Below are 14,522 nucleotides of genomic sequence, written 5' to 3' on the forward strand. Positions count from 1 at the left end.
TACAAAGTCTAATCCTTGAAACCACCTTAGACATTCATAAGAGATCATTTCTAGAATAAGGCCAAAACTTAAAGGGACATTAAACCCAAAAGATTTTCTTTCAAGATTCAGATAGAGGACACAATTTTTTAAAAGTTTCCAGTTTACTTCTATTATCATTTTTTTTTCATAGATGTTATTCTTTGTTGAAGAGATACCTAGGTAGGTAGCATGCACATGCCTGAAGCACTACACAACAGGAAATAGTGCTGCCATCTTGTGCCCCTCTAATGTATTATTACATTGTTGCAAAACTGCTGCTATATAGCTATTACATTTCTGCTTTCCCACAAAGGATAACAAGAAAACTAAGAAAATTTTATAATAGAAGTAAATTGGAAAGATGTTTAAAATGTTATGTTCTATCGAAAACATGAAAGAAAAAAAATGGGTTCTATGTCCCTTTAAGGCTCTGTGACTTTGAAATTCTTATTGTATAAATTCAATAATAAGACTCCGTGCCTTAGAAACTTCCAGTTCTTAAGGAAATTTAAAGCCCTTAATAATACTCCAAATAGGATTGATAAAATCCTCCAACAACAGATAAGCAAACCAAAAACAGGGATTAACTTGTTTTTCTCTGGCTTGTAATGATTGCTGTAGGACAGTTCTCACCATCTTTCACTGAGTATGCTTGTTTGTCTTAGGGGCCCCTCTTACTCAGCTTGTTTCCAATATGGAAGTGGATACAGCATGGACCAACTGTGAGAAACTGGCCAAAGAAACATGACAGACACCACAGAGAAGTGATCTTACTCCATAAAAGACGGTGAGAGCTGGCACCAGGAAACTGTCAGATACATTTGTATTTCACCTGGTGAGGGCTGTGGATCTCACAAGGAGCAGCACACTGTAGACCAGGGGATTGCCAGATAAATCCGCATTTCGCCTGGGGAGAGCTGTGGATCATACAAGAAGCAGCACATTAGACCAAGGGACTGGCGGTAAACCCGCATTTTACCTGGGGAGGGCTGTGGATCATACAAGAAGCAGCACATTAGACCAAGGGACTGGCGGTAAACCCGCATTTTACCTGGGGAGGGCTGTGGATCATACAAGAAGCAGCACATTAGACCAAGGGACTGGCGGTAAATCCACATTTTACCTGGGGAGGGTTGTGGATTATACAAGAAGCAGCACATTAGACCAAGGGACTGGCAGATACAGCCGCATTTCACCTGGGGAGAGCTGTGGATCATACAAGAAGCAGAACATTAGACCAAGGGACTGGCGGTAAATCCGCATTTTACCTGGGGAGGGCTGTGGATCATACAAGAAGAAGAACATTAAACCAAGGGACTGGCAGATACAGCCGCATTTCACCTGGGGAGAGCTGTGGATCATACAAGAAGAAGAACATTAAACCAAGGGACTGGCAGATACAGCTGCATTTCCCCTGGGGAGAGCTGTGGATCATACAAGAAGCAGAACATTAGACCAAGGGACTGGCGGTAAATCCGCATTTTACCTGGGGAGGGCTGTGGATCATACAAGGAGCAGCACATTAGACCAAGAGACTAGCAGATAAATCCACATTTCCCATGAGAGGCCTGTGTCATTTCCAGACTGGGAAAAGATTTTTAACTGCCTGCCTTGTCTACCCCTCTGTCCTTGGTAGGCACTCTCAGGAGGAAATGGGTCTCAGATTGGGTTAGTGAACCCTTTTCAACGACGAGTAGATCAGCACTTCAGTATTTGCCTCACTCCATCAAGGAGGCAAAAGAATAACTGAGGATTTGAGATATAAAGCTCTGGCATGTTGGGGTGTCTTATGTCTCCTAGTGGTCAGGAGGGTAACTCCCACATGCAATGTCTCATGAACTCTCACAAACTGATGAAAGAAATATTTACACCTGAGTAAGGCTCTTAAATTGGTTTTGGGTCTTCAACAAGAAACAAAAAGTGAAAAGCATAAAAGAGTTAACCTGAGAATAATGCCACATCTCTCAATTTTCTGAACCACACTGCACTCTATAAAATGGAGCAAGCCAGGTGTGGAACTACCACTGGATCAGCAGGCACAGTAGCACAAGGGCCCAAGTGCTGGGGGTCCCATAGCAGCCAGTCTATACATATGTGTGTGCAGAATATGTACAATCCTAGTGCAGGGGAGCCTTGTATTAGTATTATCTATGCATCCTCAAAATAATTACACAGAGCATCATGTATATTAGCACTGTTCTTTACTGCCGAGTTACCTTTAGGGGCTCTCTGTTGAGCAGGTCCGGTACTGGAGCTAGCCCACACATGTAGTCCAAGATGGCAGCAAGTAGTGATGTCATCAAGCACCAAATTCAACTTTGTAAAAAAAAAAAAGTAAAAAAGTACGCCAGTACAAACCAGGCATGGAGGCAAAACAGAACCTCCCACTGAATCCTATAAGGGTTCTGATCCATCCAATCCGAAAAGTCAGTTTTGGGAAGAGAATGAGTCTCACACTGACCTGAAAAGCTGAAGTTTCAAGTTTTGGGTTTTAGTCTGGTCCCTACTTGAAGGGCCCATGTTTGTAGCTAAAGATAAATAAGCTGTTAAAATCTAAAGGTACAGATGAGCATTATTTAAGTGAAAACGTAAGCCACATAACATGCTGATAAAATACAAAAAACTATTTAAAAATAAGAAAACAATAACTGACCCCTGGCTCCAAAGAAGAGGTTAAACCCTCCCAGCAAGAGAATTAATGTCTTTAAAAAGTAGCCCAACATAAAATGAAGGGGAAACTTTTTTTTTTATAGAGAGCTAAAGGAAGGATCTGCAAAATCTCTGCAGATAGCCCTTATGGCAATCAACAGGGAACAGGCTGTATTCAATAACTAAACAAATACAGTATCAGATCGCTATAGCAACCTAAATATGGGAATTGTCACCTATAAATGTGAATTCTATTCTGCTAATTTTGTTCTCTGATATTTATGCCAGCTAGCAATTCACCACCAGATACCCATTTTCATTTATGAGAAACATTAAGAAATACAAGTCCCAGCATGCCATGCAGCTAGCACTATGGAACAGCATACTGTTCAGTTTCTTGTCATTTTTGCCTTCCATGTTTTTCAGGCTTTTTTTGTAATGCTGTCCCCTTTCCACAAATGGCCCATGGTGACAAGCAGCATAGCCAGAAAGGCACGAGAAAGGGTCTAGTCGGGAAATGAAATGCATAGAACTGAAAAACAGTGAGTGTGTGTTCCTGGCAGCTATGAGGTCTCCTCTGTGTGATACTGGCAAAATATTGAAAAATGTACCTAGGGTCTCAAAATGATTTCTTGACCATTGCATGTTGGCATGAAGTAATTAAGTCACAAGTTTTACATACATTATATTAGATAAGAAAATGAGACAAAAAAGCCAAAAATGAAAACAGTTTATTTTAGTTTAAAAAGAAAAAAAATATTTAAAACTTCTAAAAACCTCTTGCTACATTTTAATTTCACAGAAATCATTGTAAATACTGAGCCTGGCCAGATTCTGTGCAGGAGATAGAGAAGTGATATGCATTTCCTATGGGTGTGCGTGTGTGTTTATGTGGATTCCTATAAATTTACTTAATTTGTGAAGAGGCCTCTGGGTAAAAAGTTTCCCTGGGAATAATCCGTAGAAAAACGTAACCAACATTATAGGGATATTCTATATTAAAAAAAAATGCTGTAATTTGTAAAAGCTAGTACATTTCACACTAACAAACCCAGCTAACTATTATAGTAATATACCAGCAAAGCGGTTAAATACATAGGTAAAATCCTGCAACACACTGCAGCACATGACCAAGGCCCTAAACCACTTAGATACCTGCAGTAAAACTAGAATTAGAGGGGGGTGCATGAAATATATTTAGTGTTTAACGTCCCTTTTACAAAAGAATGAGCTTATCTGGGAAGAAACACTATAGATCTTCTGTCTATACATCTCCACAACTTACAGCTCACTTAAATACACAGAATATCTCCTATGGGCAGGGCACAGCTTATTAGCATTAGCTTGGCAGATTGTTAAATGATGTACTAGTCTGTTCCTGCTAAACATCATTAATGAGCCAGTTAAATACATTTCTATGGCCTTATTGAGTGCTGATTTAATTAGCCGATTGTTGCACATAACCACGGATATAATCCTATGGTTAAGCAGTGACACCTAGTGGTCACATGACACATAACAGAGAGATAGCACAGCAATGCATGATACTGTGGAATTATGTGCACCTCGTACAATCCCTGTGCGATAGCTGCACAGTCAGTCAGAGTGAGTTTATAGAAGTATCACACAACAGCAAGGAGCTGGAGTTACCATAGTGAGAGAAATCTCCTCTATACACAATTCCACTCACTTGTGAGTATAAGCTTTTATCACTATCTAGTGCCCAGTCTTCATAGCAGATGAGGCGCAGCACATCAAGGAAAGATCTCACATCTGATAAACAGCATGCTATGCAGTGTGATAGTAATACAAAAATGCCCTAATTAGTTAGAGCAGTTTATTTTTGCCCTAAAATCCCTTGCTAAATATGTATCTGTGTGTTCACCCTCTTGGGGGGGTAAAGTCCTGCTCTGGAGCCATAACTATTGCCCACCTAAAAAGCAGCTGAATTGTGTTGCAGCATCCAAGCATGACTTTAGCTTTGTGTTTTACTCCAAAGCAGCGGGCTAAACACAGATAGCTAGAAAAATTGTGCATAAATAATCATTTAACATTACCGGGTCCCTTTAAATGTGGCTGTTAAAACAGTGACACCTAGTGGCTACCACACAGAATTCATCCATATTCAAGTGACTGTAGTGGGTGTGAGGGTAGGAACCAAATGCAAGTATCATCCAGTTTATAAAACCTTTTGAGTAAGGCAAGTCGTGTTCCTATAATGTCAATAAAGTATAGTGAATTTGTGTATTTCCTGTTAATATGAAAGAATTATCCAGGATTCCCTAATTCCAAAACACAACAGCACCATCTTGCTAAAAGGTAGAGCTTTGTCTTACAATTCTCTAATATACAGTTCCCTTTCTGTACAATGTGAACTGCGACTATTAATGATCTCCTGCAGAGTATCGCAGCCTTCTCAGATTCCCACCGGACCAGCCTGTATTATGCTTCCTTGCACAGTGTGAAATATGCAGATAGATATTCAGTCTACAGGATCCTCTGGTAAAGACGTAGTTAATCCACAAGACAGACACTCCGTCAAAAAGAAAAAAAAATAATTTTAGAGAAGGGTCCAAAATTTGAAATTCACAGAGCCAGTATCTGTTCCTCCTCAGTCCTTAGCAGCATTTTCCTGGCTCTGCGTGTTCCACATGCCTCGCTTAGAGTGATAATAGTGAAAGAAGTTCCTCAGGCGGAGGCGCTCCACTTCCAGCCCACTCTGTAACACCCTACAGGGAGGTAAAATACGTTAGATGTCCAGTAGACCCACAAAACCAAGAGCGTGAGCTACAGAGCATGAGAAACTGAGCAAGAATGGCCATTTAAAAACAAACATTGTTATTAATTTATTAACAATATTGAGAAGAAATAGTTCCATTAGCTACTGATCCTCTGCATTTCAGATTTCTACTCATGCGCAGTTTTAACTACCTTAGTAAAATGATCTCTTACCGGTCAAGTAACTCCCAGTCTTCTCCTCCCCAGCGGTCTTTAAATTCCTCAGTGTTCATCCCTCCAATCCGATCAAAATCAGACTTGTAAATCCCAAAAAGACCAAAGCCATTCACCTCCCAGTACCCTGAGGAAAGAGAAGATAATGAGACGGCACAGCACTGTGCAGGGTTTCCTGCAGGACCAGGCTGGTATTCTATTGGAAATATAACATTGTTTGGGAATGTAATGTTTGCACTTAAAGGGACTTGAAACCACAGCCGATCAGGAGTGGCATACACATATAGCCACCTAGTTAGCAAGGGACAGCAATGCAAAATAATGATTGCGTGGATAAGAGGATTTTATTTTTGCATTGCCATGCTCCTTTAATAGGGACATAAAATATTTATGTGTAACAAAAACTATATATTTGTATTATTTGTTTTGTCGCCTTTTATTGTAATTTAATTCTGAAAATTGTTGGCTTTCTGGTTCCTGTTAAAAGTGCAGACTACAGACAAAACCCTGCTGTTTCACACATAATGGCTGCACACTCTAGTGACTCATTTATATGTGCCTTTAATTGGCCGCAGCAGAGATGGTAACATAGGTTACAACATGGCAGCATCTACTGCTTTACAAACACTAACGCCTAGATTACGAGTCTTGCGTTAGCCTTAAAAAGCATTGTTGAGGGGTCCCAACGCTGCGTTTTAACGCCAGCTGGTATTACAAGTCAGGCAGGTACAGGTGTACAGCTCATTTTTTTCAGCGATTTTCGATACCGCAAATCCCCTTACGTCAATTTCGTATCCTATCTTTTTAATGGGATTTTCCTAACGCCGGTATTACGATTGCTGGAAAAAAGTGAGCGATAGACCCTCTCCTGTCCAGACTCCTACCGCATTTAAAAGTCAGTAGTTAAGAGTTTTATGGGCTAACGCCGTAACATAAAACTCTTAACTAAAGTGCTAAAAGTACACTAACACCGATAAACTACCTATTAACCCCTAAACCGAGGCCCCTCCCCACCATCGCAAACACTTAACTAAAATGTTTAACCCCTAATCTGCCGACCGGACATCGCCGCCACTTTAATAAATATATTAACCCCTAAACCGCCGCACTCCCACCTTGCAAACACTAGTTAAATTTTATTAACCCCTAATCTTCCAGCCCCAACATCGCCGACACCTACCTACATTTATTAACCCCTAATCTGCCGCCCCCAACGTCGCCGCCACTATAATAAATGTATTAACCCCTAACCCTAACACCCCCTAACTTAAATATAATTTAAATACATCTAAATAAATTTACTATAATTAACTAAATTATTCCTATTTAAAATTAAATACTTACCTGTAAAATAAACCCTAAGCTAGCTACAATATAACTAAGTTACATTGTAGCCATCTTAGGGTTAATTTTTATTTTACAGGCAACTTTGTATTTATTTTAACTAGGTACAATAGTTATTAAATAGTTATTAACTATTTAATATCTACCTAGTTAAAATAAGTACAAATTTACCTTTAAAATAAACCCTAACCTAAGTTACAATTACACCTAACACTACACTATAATTAAATTAATTATCTAAACTAACTACAATTAATTACAATTAAATTAAATAAACTAAATTACGAAAAAAACAAACTAAACTACAGAAACTAAAAAAGAAATTACAATTTTTTAAACTAATTACACCTAATCTAATCCCCCTAATAAAATAAAAAAGCCCCCCAAAATAAAAAAATTCCCTACCCTATACTAAATTACAAATAGCCCTTAAAAGGGCCTTTTGCTGGGCATTGCACCAAAGTAATCGGCTCTTTTACCTGTAAAAAAAAAAAAAATACAATACCCCCCCAACATTAAAAACCACCACCCACACACCCAACCCTACTCTAAAACCCACCCAATCCCCCCTTAATAAAACCCAACACTACCCCCTTAAAGATCACCCTACCTTGAGACGTCTTCACCCAGCCAGGCACAAGTGGCCCTCCAGAGGGGCAGAAGTCTTCATCTGATCCGGCCAGAAGTCTTCATCCAGGCGGCATCTTCTATCTTCTTCCATCCAGAGCCGGTCCATCTTGAAGACATCCAACGCGGAGCATTCTCTTCCATCTGACGGAGACTGAAGAATGAAGCTTCCTTTAAGTGACGTCATCCAAGACGGCGCCCCTTCAATTCCGATTGGCTGATAGAATCCTATCAGCCAATCAGAATTAAGGTAGTTAAAATCCTATTGGCTGATGCAATCAGCCAATAGAATTGAGCTTACATTCTATTGGCTGATTGGAACAGCCAATAGAATGCAAGCTCAATCCTATTAGCTGATTGGATCAGCCAATAGGATTGAACTTCAATTCTATTGGCTGATTGCATCAGCCAATAGGATTTTTCCTACCTTAATTCCGATTGGCTGATAGAATGCTATCAGCCAATCGGAATTGAAGGGATGCCATCTTGGATGACGTCACTTAAAGGAACCTTCATTCTTCAGTCATCGTCGGATGGAAGAGGATGCTCCGCGTCGGCTGTCTTCAAGATGGACCCGCTCCACTCAGGATGGAAGAAGACAGAAGATGCCGCCTGGATGAAGACTTCTGCCGGTATGGATGTCCTCTTCTGGCCGGATCGGATGAAGACTTCTGCCCCTATGGAGGTCCACTTGTGCCCAGCTGGGTGAAGATGTCTCAAGGTAGGGTAATCTTCAAGGGTAGTGTTAGGTTTTATTAAGGGGGGATTGGGTGGGTTTTAGAGTAGGGTTGGGTGTGTGGGTGGTGGGTTTGTTGGGGGGGTATTGTATTTTTTTTTTTACAGGTAAAAGAGCTGATTACTTTGGGGCAATGCCCTGCAAAAAGCCCTTTTAAGGGCTATTTGTAATTTAGTATAGGGCGGCTTTTTTATTTTATTAGGGGGATTAGATTAGGGGGATTAGATTAGGTGTAATTAGTTTAAAAATTTGTAATTTCTATTTTCTGTAATTTAATGTTTGTTTTTTTCGTAATTTAGTTATTTAAATTTAATTGTAATTAATTGTAGTTAGTTTAGGTAATTAATTTAATAATAGTGTAGTGTTAGGTGTAATTGTAACTTAGGTTAGGTTTATTTTACAGGTAAATTTTCTACTTATTTTAAATAGGTAGATATTAAATAGTTAATAACTATTTAATAACTATTGTACCTAGTTAAAATAAATACAATGTTGCCTGTAAAATAAAAATAAACCCTAAGATGGCTACAATGTAACTATTAGTTATATTGTAGCTAGTTTAGGGTTTATTTTACAGGTAAGTATTTAGTTTTAAACAGGAATAATTTAGTTAATTATAGTAAATTTATTTAGATGTATTTAAATTATATTTAAGTTAGGGGGGTGTTAGGGTTAGACTTAGGTTTAGGGGTTAATAAATTTATTATCGTGGCGGCGACGTTGGCGGGGGCAGATTAGGGGTTAATAAATAAAATGTAGGGTTCGACGATGTTGGGGGCATAATGTAGGTGGCAGCGGTGTCCGGAGCGGCAGATTAGGGGTTAATAATATAATGTAGGTGGCGACGATGCCGGGGGCAGCAGATTAGGGGTTAATAAGTGTAATATTAGGGGTGTTTAGACTCGGGGTTCATGTTAGGGTGTTAGGTGTAGACATAACTTTTATTTCCCCATAGGAAACAATGGGGCTGCGTTAGGAGCTGAACGCTGCTTTTTTGCAGGTGTTAGGTTTTTTTTTCCAGCCAACTCAGCCCCATTGTTTCCTATGGGGAAAGCGTACACGAGCACGTTCAGCCAGCTCACCGCTGACTTAAGCAACACTGGTATTGAGGTTAGATGTGGAGCTAAATTTTGCTCAACGCTCACTTTTCAGAGGCTAACGCCGGCTTGCAGAAAACTAGTAATACCAGCGTTGTCTTAAATGAGCGGTGAGGAAAAAAAGGCTCGTTAGCCCCGCACACCATTACCGCCAAAAACTCGTAATCTAGCAGTAAAGCTTTATACATATTTATTTTTTCAATATTTAAACAAGTATAATTTTTAAAAACACATCTACATATAATTCTAAGGTTATTTTTTGTTCTGAATACATCATTATATCCAGCATTCTATGCTTTTGTAAAGTTCTACTCACCGCGGGGATGAAAGGGTGAACTTCCACAATTCAGCCTCATAACGATAGGAGCAAAGGCCAGACGTCCTTCTACACAATGCTTCCGCACGCTGTCTAATACAGAGAGAGGGAAGTGTATGTGCAGGTCGCACAGGAAAACAATGCTGTGATTATCCTTGGAGGAAACAAAATACAGTGTTAGAAAAAGGACAGCTTGTTCCTTTGAGTAAGACAGTGACCTCCTCTGCTCACCTGTATAGTGTCTACTCCCGCCTGAAGCCCGGCCGAGCGCTCAAAATTCCCACTTCTCTTCAGATACTGATAACTGACAAAAAACAAATTGCTGCCGTCAGTCACCTCTATAACACGCAGCCCATGCTGAAGCATCATATTAAAAGGGACATTTGTTCTCATATGATTTCAGCACTAGTGTTCCTTGCTAACTATGTGTTTAACAGCTGCAAAGCTTTCAATGCTTTGCTGCTCTTGAATAGGACACAGTCAATGAGCAAATTAGGAGCGGCATATGCATGTAGCTACCAATCACCAGCCATGTACTGCTCAAGTATTGCAGCTCCCATGCCAGACTTTAGTTGTGTGTTTATCTTTGAAAAGTAGTTTAGAAACCCCTCTTTGGCTTTGAGGTTTTGTGTATAAAACAAAAGTAAAAAAATAAATAGCAGGCTAGCTTAAAATGGACTATTTTATAAAATATGCTAAAATGTAACAGTAAAATAATTATTCACAATTTGTTCAATTGCTAGTATCTAATACAGTGAAAGAACCATAAAAGGTCTGGATTATATAGGATTTAGAAAAAAATAAATACAAAATGTACACCCTTATCTATATTTTTATTTTACTAAAATCTGTATACAAATAAATAGTTTAATATTTTATACATAAAACAAAGGTGCATTTTGAATCTTATGAATCACTGAAAATGATATAAAAAGCTTTAAATGTAAAAGCAATCAGACTCAGAACTCAAGTGGTTAATAAAAAGGGAAGCTTGGCAAGCAATAGATGAATACGGAAAAGAAGACCATAGTAAACGCTCACATATTTCAGCAATATGGACGCACCTTGGTAAATTTGCACGCCGCAGAGCCAGCTCCACATCCATATCCTCGCTATCGTAATCTACTAAAATTAGACTGAACTGGTCATCTTTAGTTTGCAAGTACAAAAACTCCAGGTCAGAGATCAGCTGCTGGACCCAGCGAGCTTGGTTCTTTACTAAAATGTGACAATCAAAAACAAATTAATAAGTAAAAAATAAATGTTACAGACACAAAGATGAAAGTATTAAGAGCAAAAATGTCAGTAAATAGATTTATATCATTAAAACACATTAAACACATAATTCTATTACTCATAAAGCTTTTAGTTTTGTACATAATAGTCAAACTGAAATATGCATGAGTATAAGCAAACATTCTGCAATATATTCTGTAAAAATGCTTCTAATACACAGTTATTGTTTCAGCAAAATAAACGTATATGCTATGCATGTGCAGTGCACCCTCATTAAAAAATATAAAAAGGCAACCTCAGGAACTGAAAATGTTCCCTGTGAATCGGAACGTGAAGGTATGCATCCTTCATGTCTATTGTGGTCATAAACTGTCCTTCCTGAACCAGAGGAAGAATTGACCGAATTGTCTCCATCTTGAAAGAAGGAATGCTCAGAAAAGAAGAGATCCCGAATGCAACCTAAGAAGGCAGCACTCTTTTCTGGTCTTGTCGAAAGACTGGAGAGTCGGAAAGTGGGCAGATGAGACTTGAATCCTATCCTGTATCCTTGACATACAACCTCCAGGACCCAAGTATCTGAAAAAAGAGACAGTCTGCCCCCTACTCGATCCGATCCCGGATCAGGGGCCGCCCCTTCATGCAGATTTGTTTTCGGCGGGCTTCTTAGTCTGTTTGGACTTATTCCAGTAGTGAGCAGGCTTCAAAGTACTCTTGGGATGCTCAGACTTGGAAAAGGATTGTTGTCGTTGCGACTTGTCAGCACGAAAGGAACAAAAATTAGACAGTTTCCGTTCCTTAGGCTTATTCTTCTTATCTTGCAATAGGAAGGCACCTTTCCCTCCGGTAACCATAGAGCTAATGGAATCCAGCCCTTGACCGAATAAAATCTTCCCCTTGAAGGGAAGAGAAAGGAGTTTGGATTTAGAAGTCATAACCGCAGGGCCACCACTAGGAATTTTGGGGGCCCTGACTTAACCATTGATCAGGCCCCCCCTTAACATGTGCAGTTTTTGACCAAGTTACTAAAACGTATATGCACTTTATTCTACGTATAATACAAACACACAGACACACTCATACACTGAAACACACTCTCACACTCACACATAAGGATTCACATATAGACACTCTAGCAGACATGCAAAGAAACACACTCAGACACAGACACCCAAATAGACACTCAGCACTTGTTTACATTGACCTGACAAGTAATGAGGTAAACTACAGTTTTGTAAAAAAAAAAGGAGATTTAGAAAACAAAATATGTTGTTCTGATTATCTTTTTGTAAAGGAAGATGCCAACTAAATGATGACAACAGCATGCAGTGGCTGAAAGGAGGGCCCTGAACTGCCTAAACAATAATTTAAAGGTTAAATGGTGGATTGGTGACTTCCGGAAAGGTCTTATTAGTCTTAAAGTCTGTAGAAAGATGTGAATAATCAGTAGTAAGGTCAAAATGTCCTAAAAAGGAACAGACAATGGACACACACACACACAAACTTGCACATACACCCAAGCAAATACCGACAGAGACAGTCTCAGAAAACACACAAAGACACAGAGAAACTCACAGAAAACATACAGACACATACACACACACAGAGAGACAACAACATAAAACACAGAAAGACATACATACACACACCCTCACTGAGACATCCACAGAAAACACACACCCTCACAGAGACATTCACAGAAAACACACACATACACACCCACCCTCACAGAGGCATCCAGAGAAAATACACAAAGACAAACATACACACACCCTCACAGAGACACCCATAGAAAAAGCTCAAAGACATATGCATACACCCTCACAAACATCCAAAGAAAATGCACAAAGACATACACACCCACCCTCACAGAGAGACCCACAGAAAAAAAAATATATACACACTCATAGAGACACAAACCAAAGCACAAAGACAGACACCCACAGAAACACTCATAGGAGGAAACATTAATGCACCTTGCATCCCCTAAATCAACAGTGTGTGACATGCATGATAAAAAAAATGCAGAAATTAAGAGATCACTTTTCAAAGAATCATATTTGTAAATGTGAAAACAAAAATAATTCTGTGAATTCAAAATTGTACATTAATGATCTGGGTAGATGGCTAGATGAAGAAAAGTACTTTTTTTTTTTTTTAACAATATTTTTTTATTGAGGTAATGAGCAAATACAGTAAAACAAAGTATGTCCGGATATATGGCAAGCAAAGAAGAAAAGAATGCATCTTAACAATTCTCGTAAAGAGGGTAGTTTGGGCTAAAAACATTAAAATAGTGATGTTGCCATATTGGAAGTCATGACAAGTGGCTGCATATCAATAAAAGCTACAACCAGGTAGAATAACCAAATTACCAATAAGAATTTAGTCATTGGTGTAAATTAGAAGAGTATGACTAGAGTATGGGTTGTAAGATGTATATTATATAAGGTTGTGAGTAAAATGGAGCGCTTGTGCATGGAAGAGAAGGGTAGCTGGGACACTTAGGAATGGTACCTCTTTTTATAACCTTTGATTTAATGAGAGTGCAGATGATCCCCATATTACTATGGAAATCATAAATTAATTTGTCTATTCTGATTGGATTAAAGTAACCTGGGGGTTAGAATAGTGGTTTTATTTGGGGAGAGGGATATTCAGCGGGCCAAAGCCGCTCTGATAGAGAGAGGGGAGAAAGGGGGGGCGGAGTCTGTTTAGATGCAAATCTGGGAGGGCTGTTGGGGTTCTAGGTATATACGAGTATAAATCATTTGAGGTGGCCTCCTAGAGAAATTACATATAGGGGAATAGGTTAATGTGTATTTTATGTTGCTTAGTGTGGATGTTCAATAAGGTGTAGGGTAAATAATGTGTGTATAATTAGGATCGTGTGGCAAAATTTAGGGGGGTACTAGCCAAGGAATAGTCCCTATGGGACTGTGTTTTAGATAGTAATAAACGATAAAGATTGGAAGTTTAGCTTATGGTTATATTTCTGTAGTTACATGACAACTGCCAGATCCAAATTTTGTGTCACAGCTAACATATCTTAAAAATGAAGAGCTAATAGAGGTTTCAAGCTAGGGTGGATTGTGCATAATAAAAGCTAGGAGGGATCATACATATATAAGCTAGTCATGAGTACCAGAGTGCTGTTTAGTGCATCATATATTATATATGTGAGGCTCTTAATAGGAGTGAAATAGGGTGTAAGCAATACGGAGTAAAGGCTTATATTACCTGATTGAGGTTGACTATAACAAGAACCTCACTCCAGGTCGGTAAAAGGCTAGTTAAACGACCATAGTTGCGATTTTAGCTGATATGATAAAAATTAGTTAATAACTCAAGAACATCAAACAAGAAATATCACCAATACAGTATATGTAATAATAATAACCTTTCATACTAGCACATATAGTGTCTACGAAGGATGTCGTGGATGGTGCAAATGGGGAGAAATAAAATCTTAATCCGGATCCTAAAAGGGACATGCTTAAGGAGATAACATTGAATTGTGGCTTATATACACCTAAGAAGGTTACTA

The 14,522-nt window shown here is 38.9% G+C and overlaps 1 protein-coding gene across 1 annotated transcript in view; it reads right to left on the reverse strand.

Annotated features, from left to right (window-relative positions):
- Window positions 1-3,385: 3,385 nt before the first annotated feature.
- B4GALNT4 (beta-1,4-N-acetyl-galactosaminyltransferase 4) overlaps window positions 3,386-14,522 on the reverse strand; it is a 188,568-nt gene continuing 177,431 nt past the window's right edge. Inside the window, exons 16-20 of the mRNA XM_053720514.1 lie at window positions 10,807-10,960; window positions 9,974-10,046; window positions 9,743-9,896; window positions 5,623-5,749; window positions 3,386-5,399 (exon numbers count right to left, since the gene is read on the reverse strand). Coding sequence (XP_053576489.1) covers window positions 5,282-5,399; window positions 5,623-5,749; window positions 9,743-9,896; window positions 9,974-10,046; window positions 10,807-10,960 — 626 coding nt within the window. The 3' untranslated portion in view covers window positions 3,386-5,281. The remainder of the gene's footprint in view (window positions 5,400-5,622; window positions 5,750-9,742; window positions 9,897-9,973; window positions 10,047-10,806; window positions 10,961-14,522) is intronic.

Source organism: Bombina bombina, chromosome 7 (assembly GCF_027579735.1).
Source record: "Bombina bombina isolate aBomBom1 chromosome 7, aBomBom1.pri, whole genome shotgun sequence".
NCBI classification, from domain to species: Eukaryota; Metazoa; Chordata; class Amphibia; order Anura; family Bombinatoridae; genus Bombina; species Bombina bombina.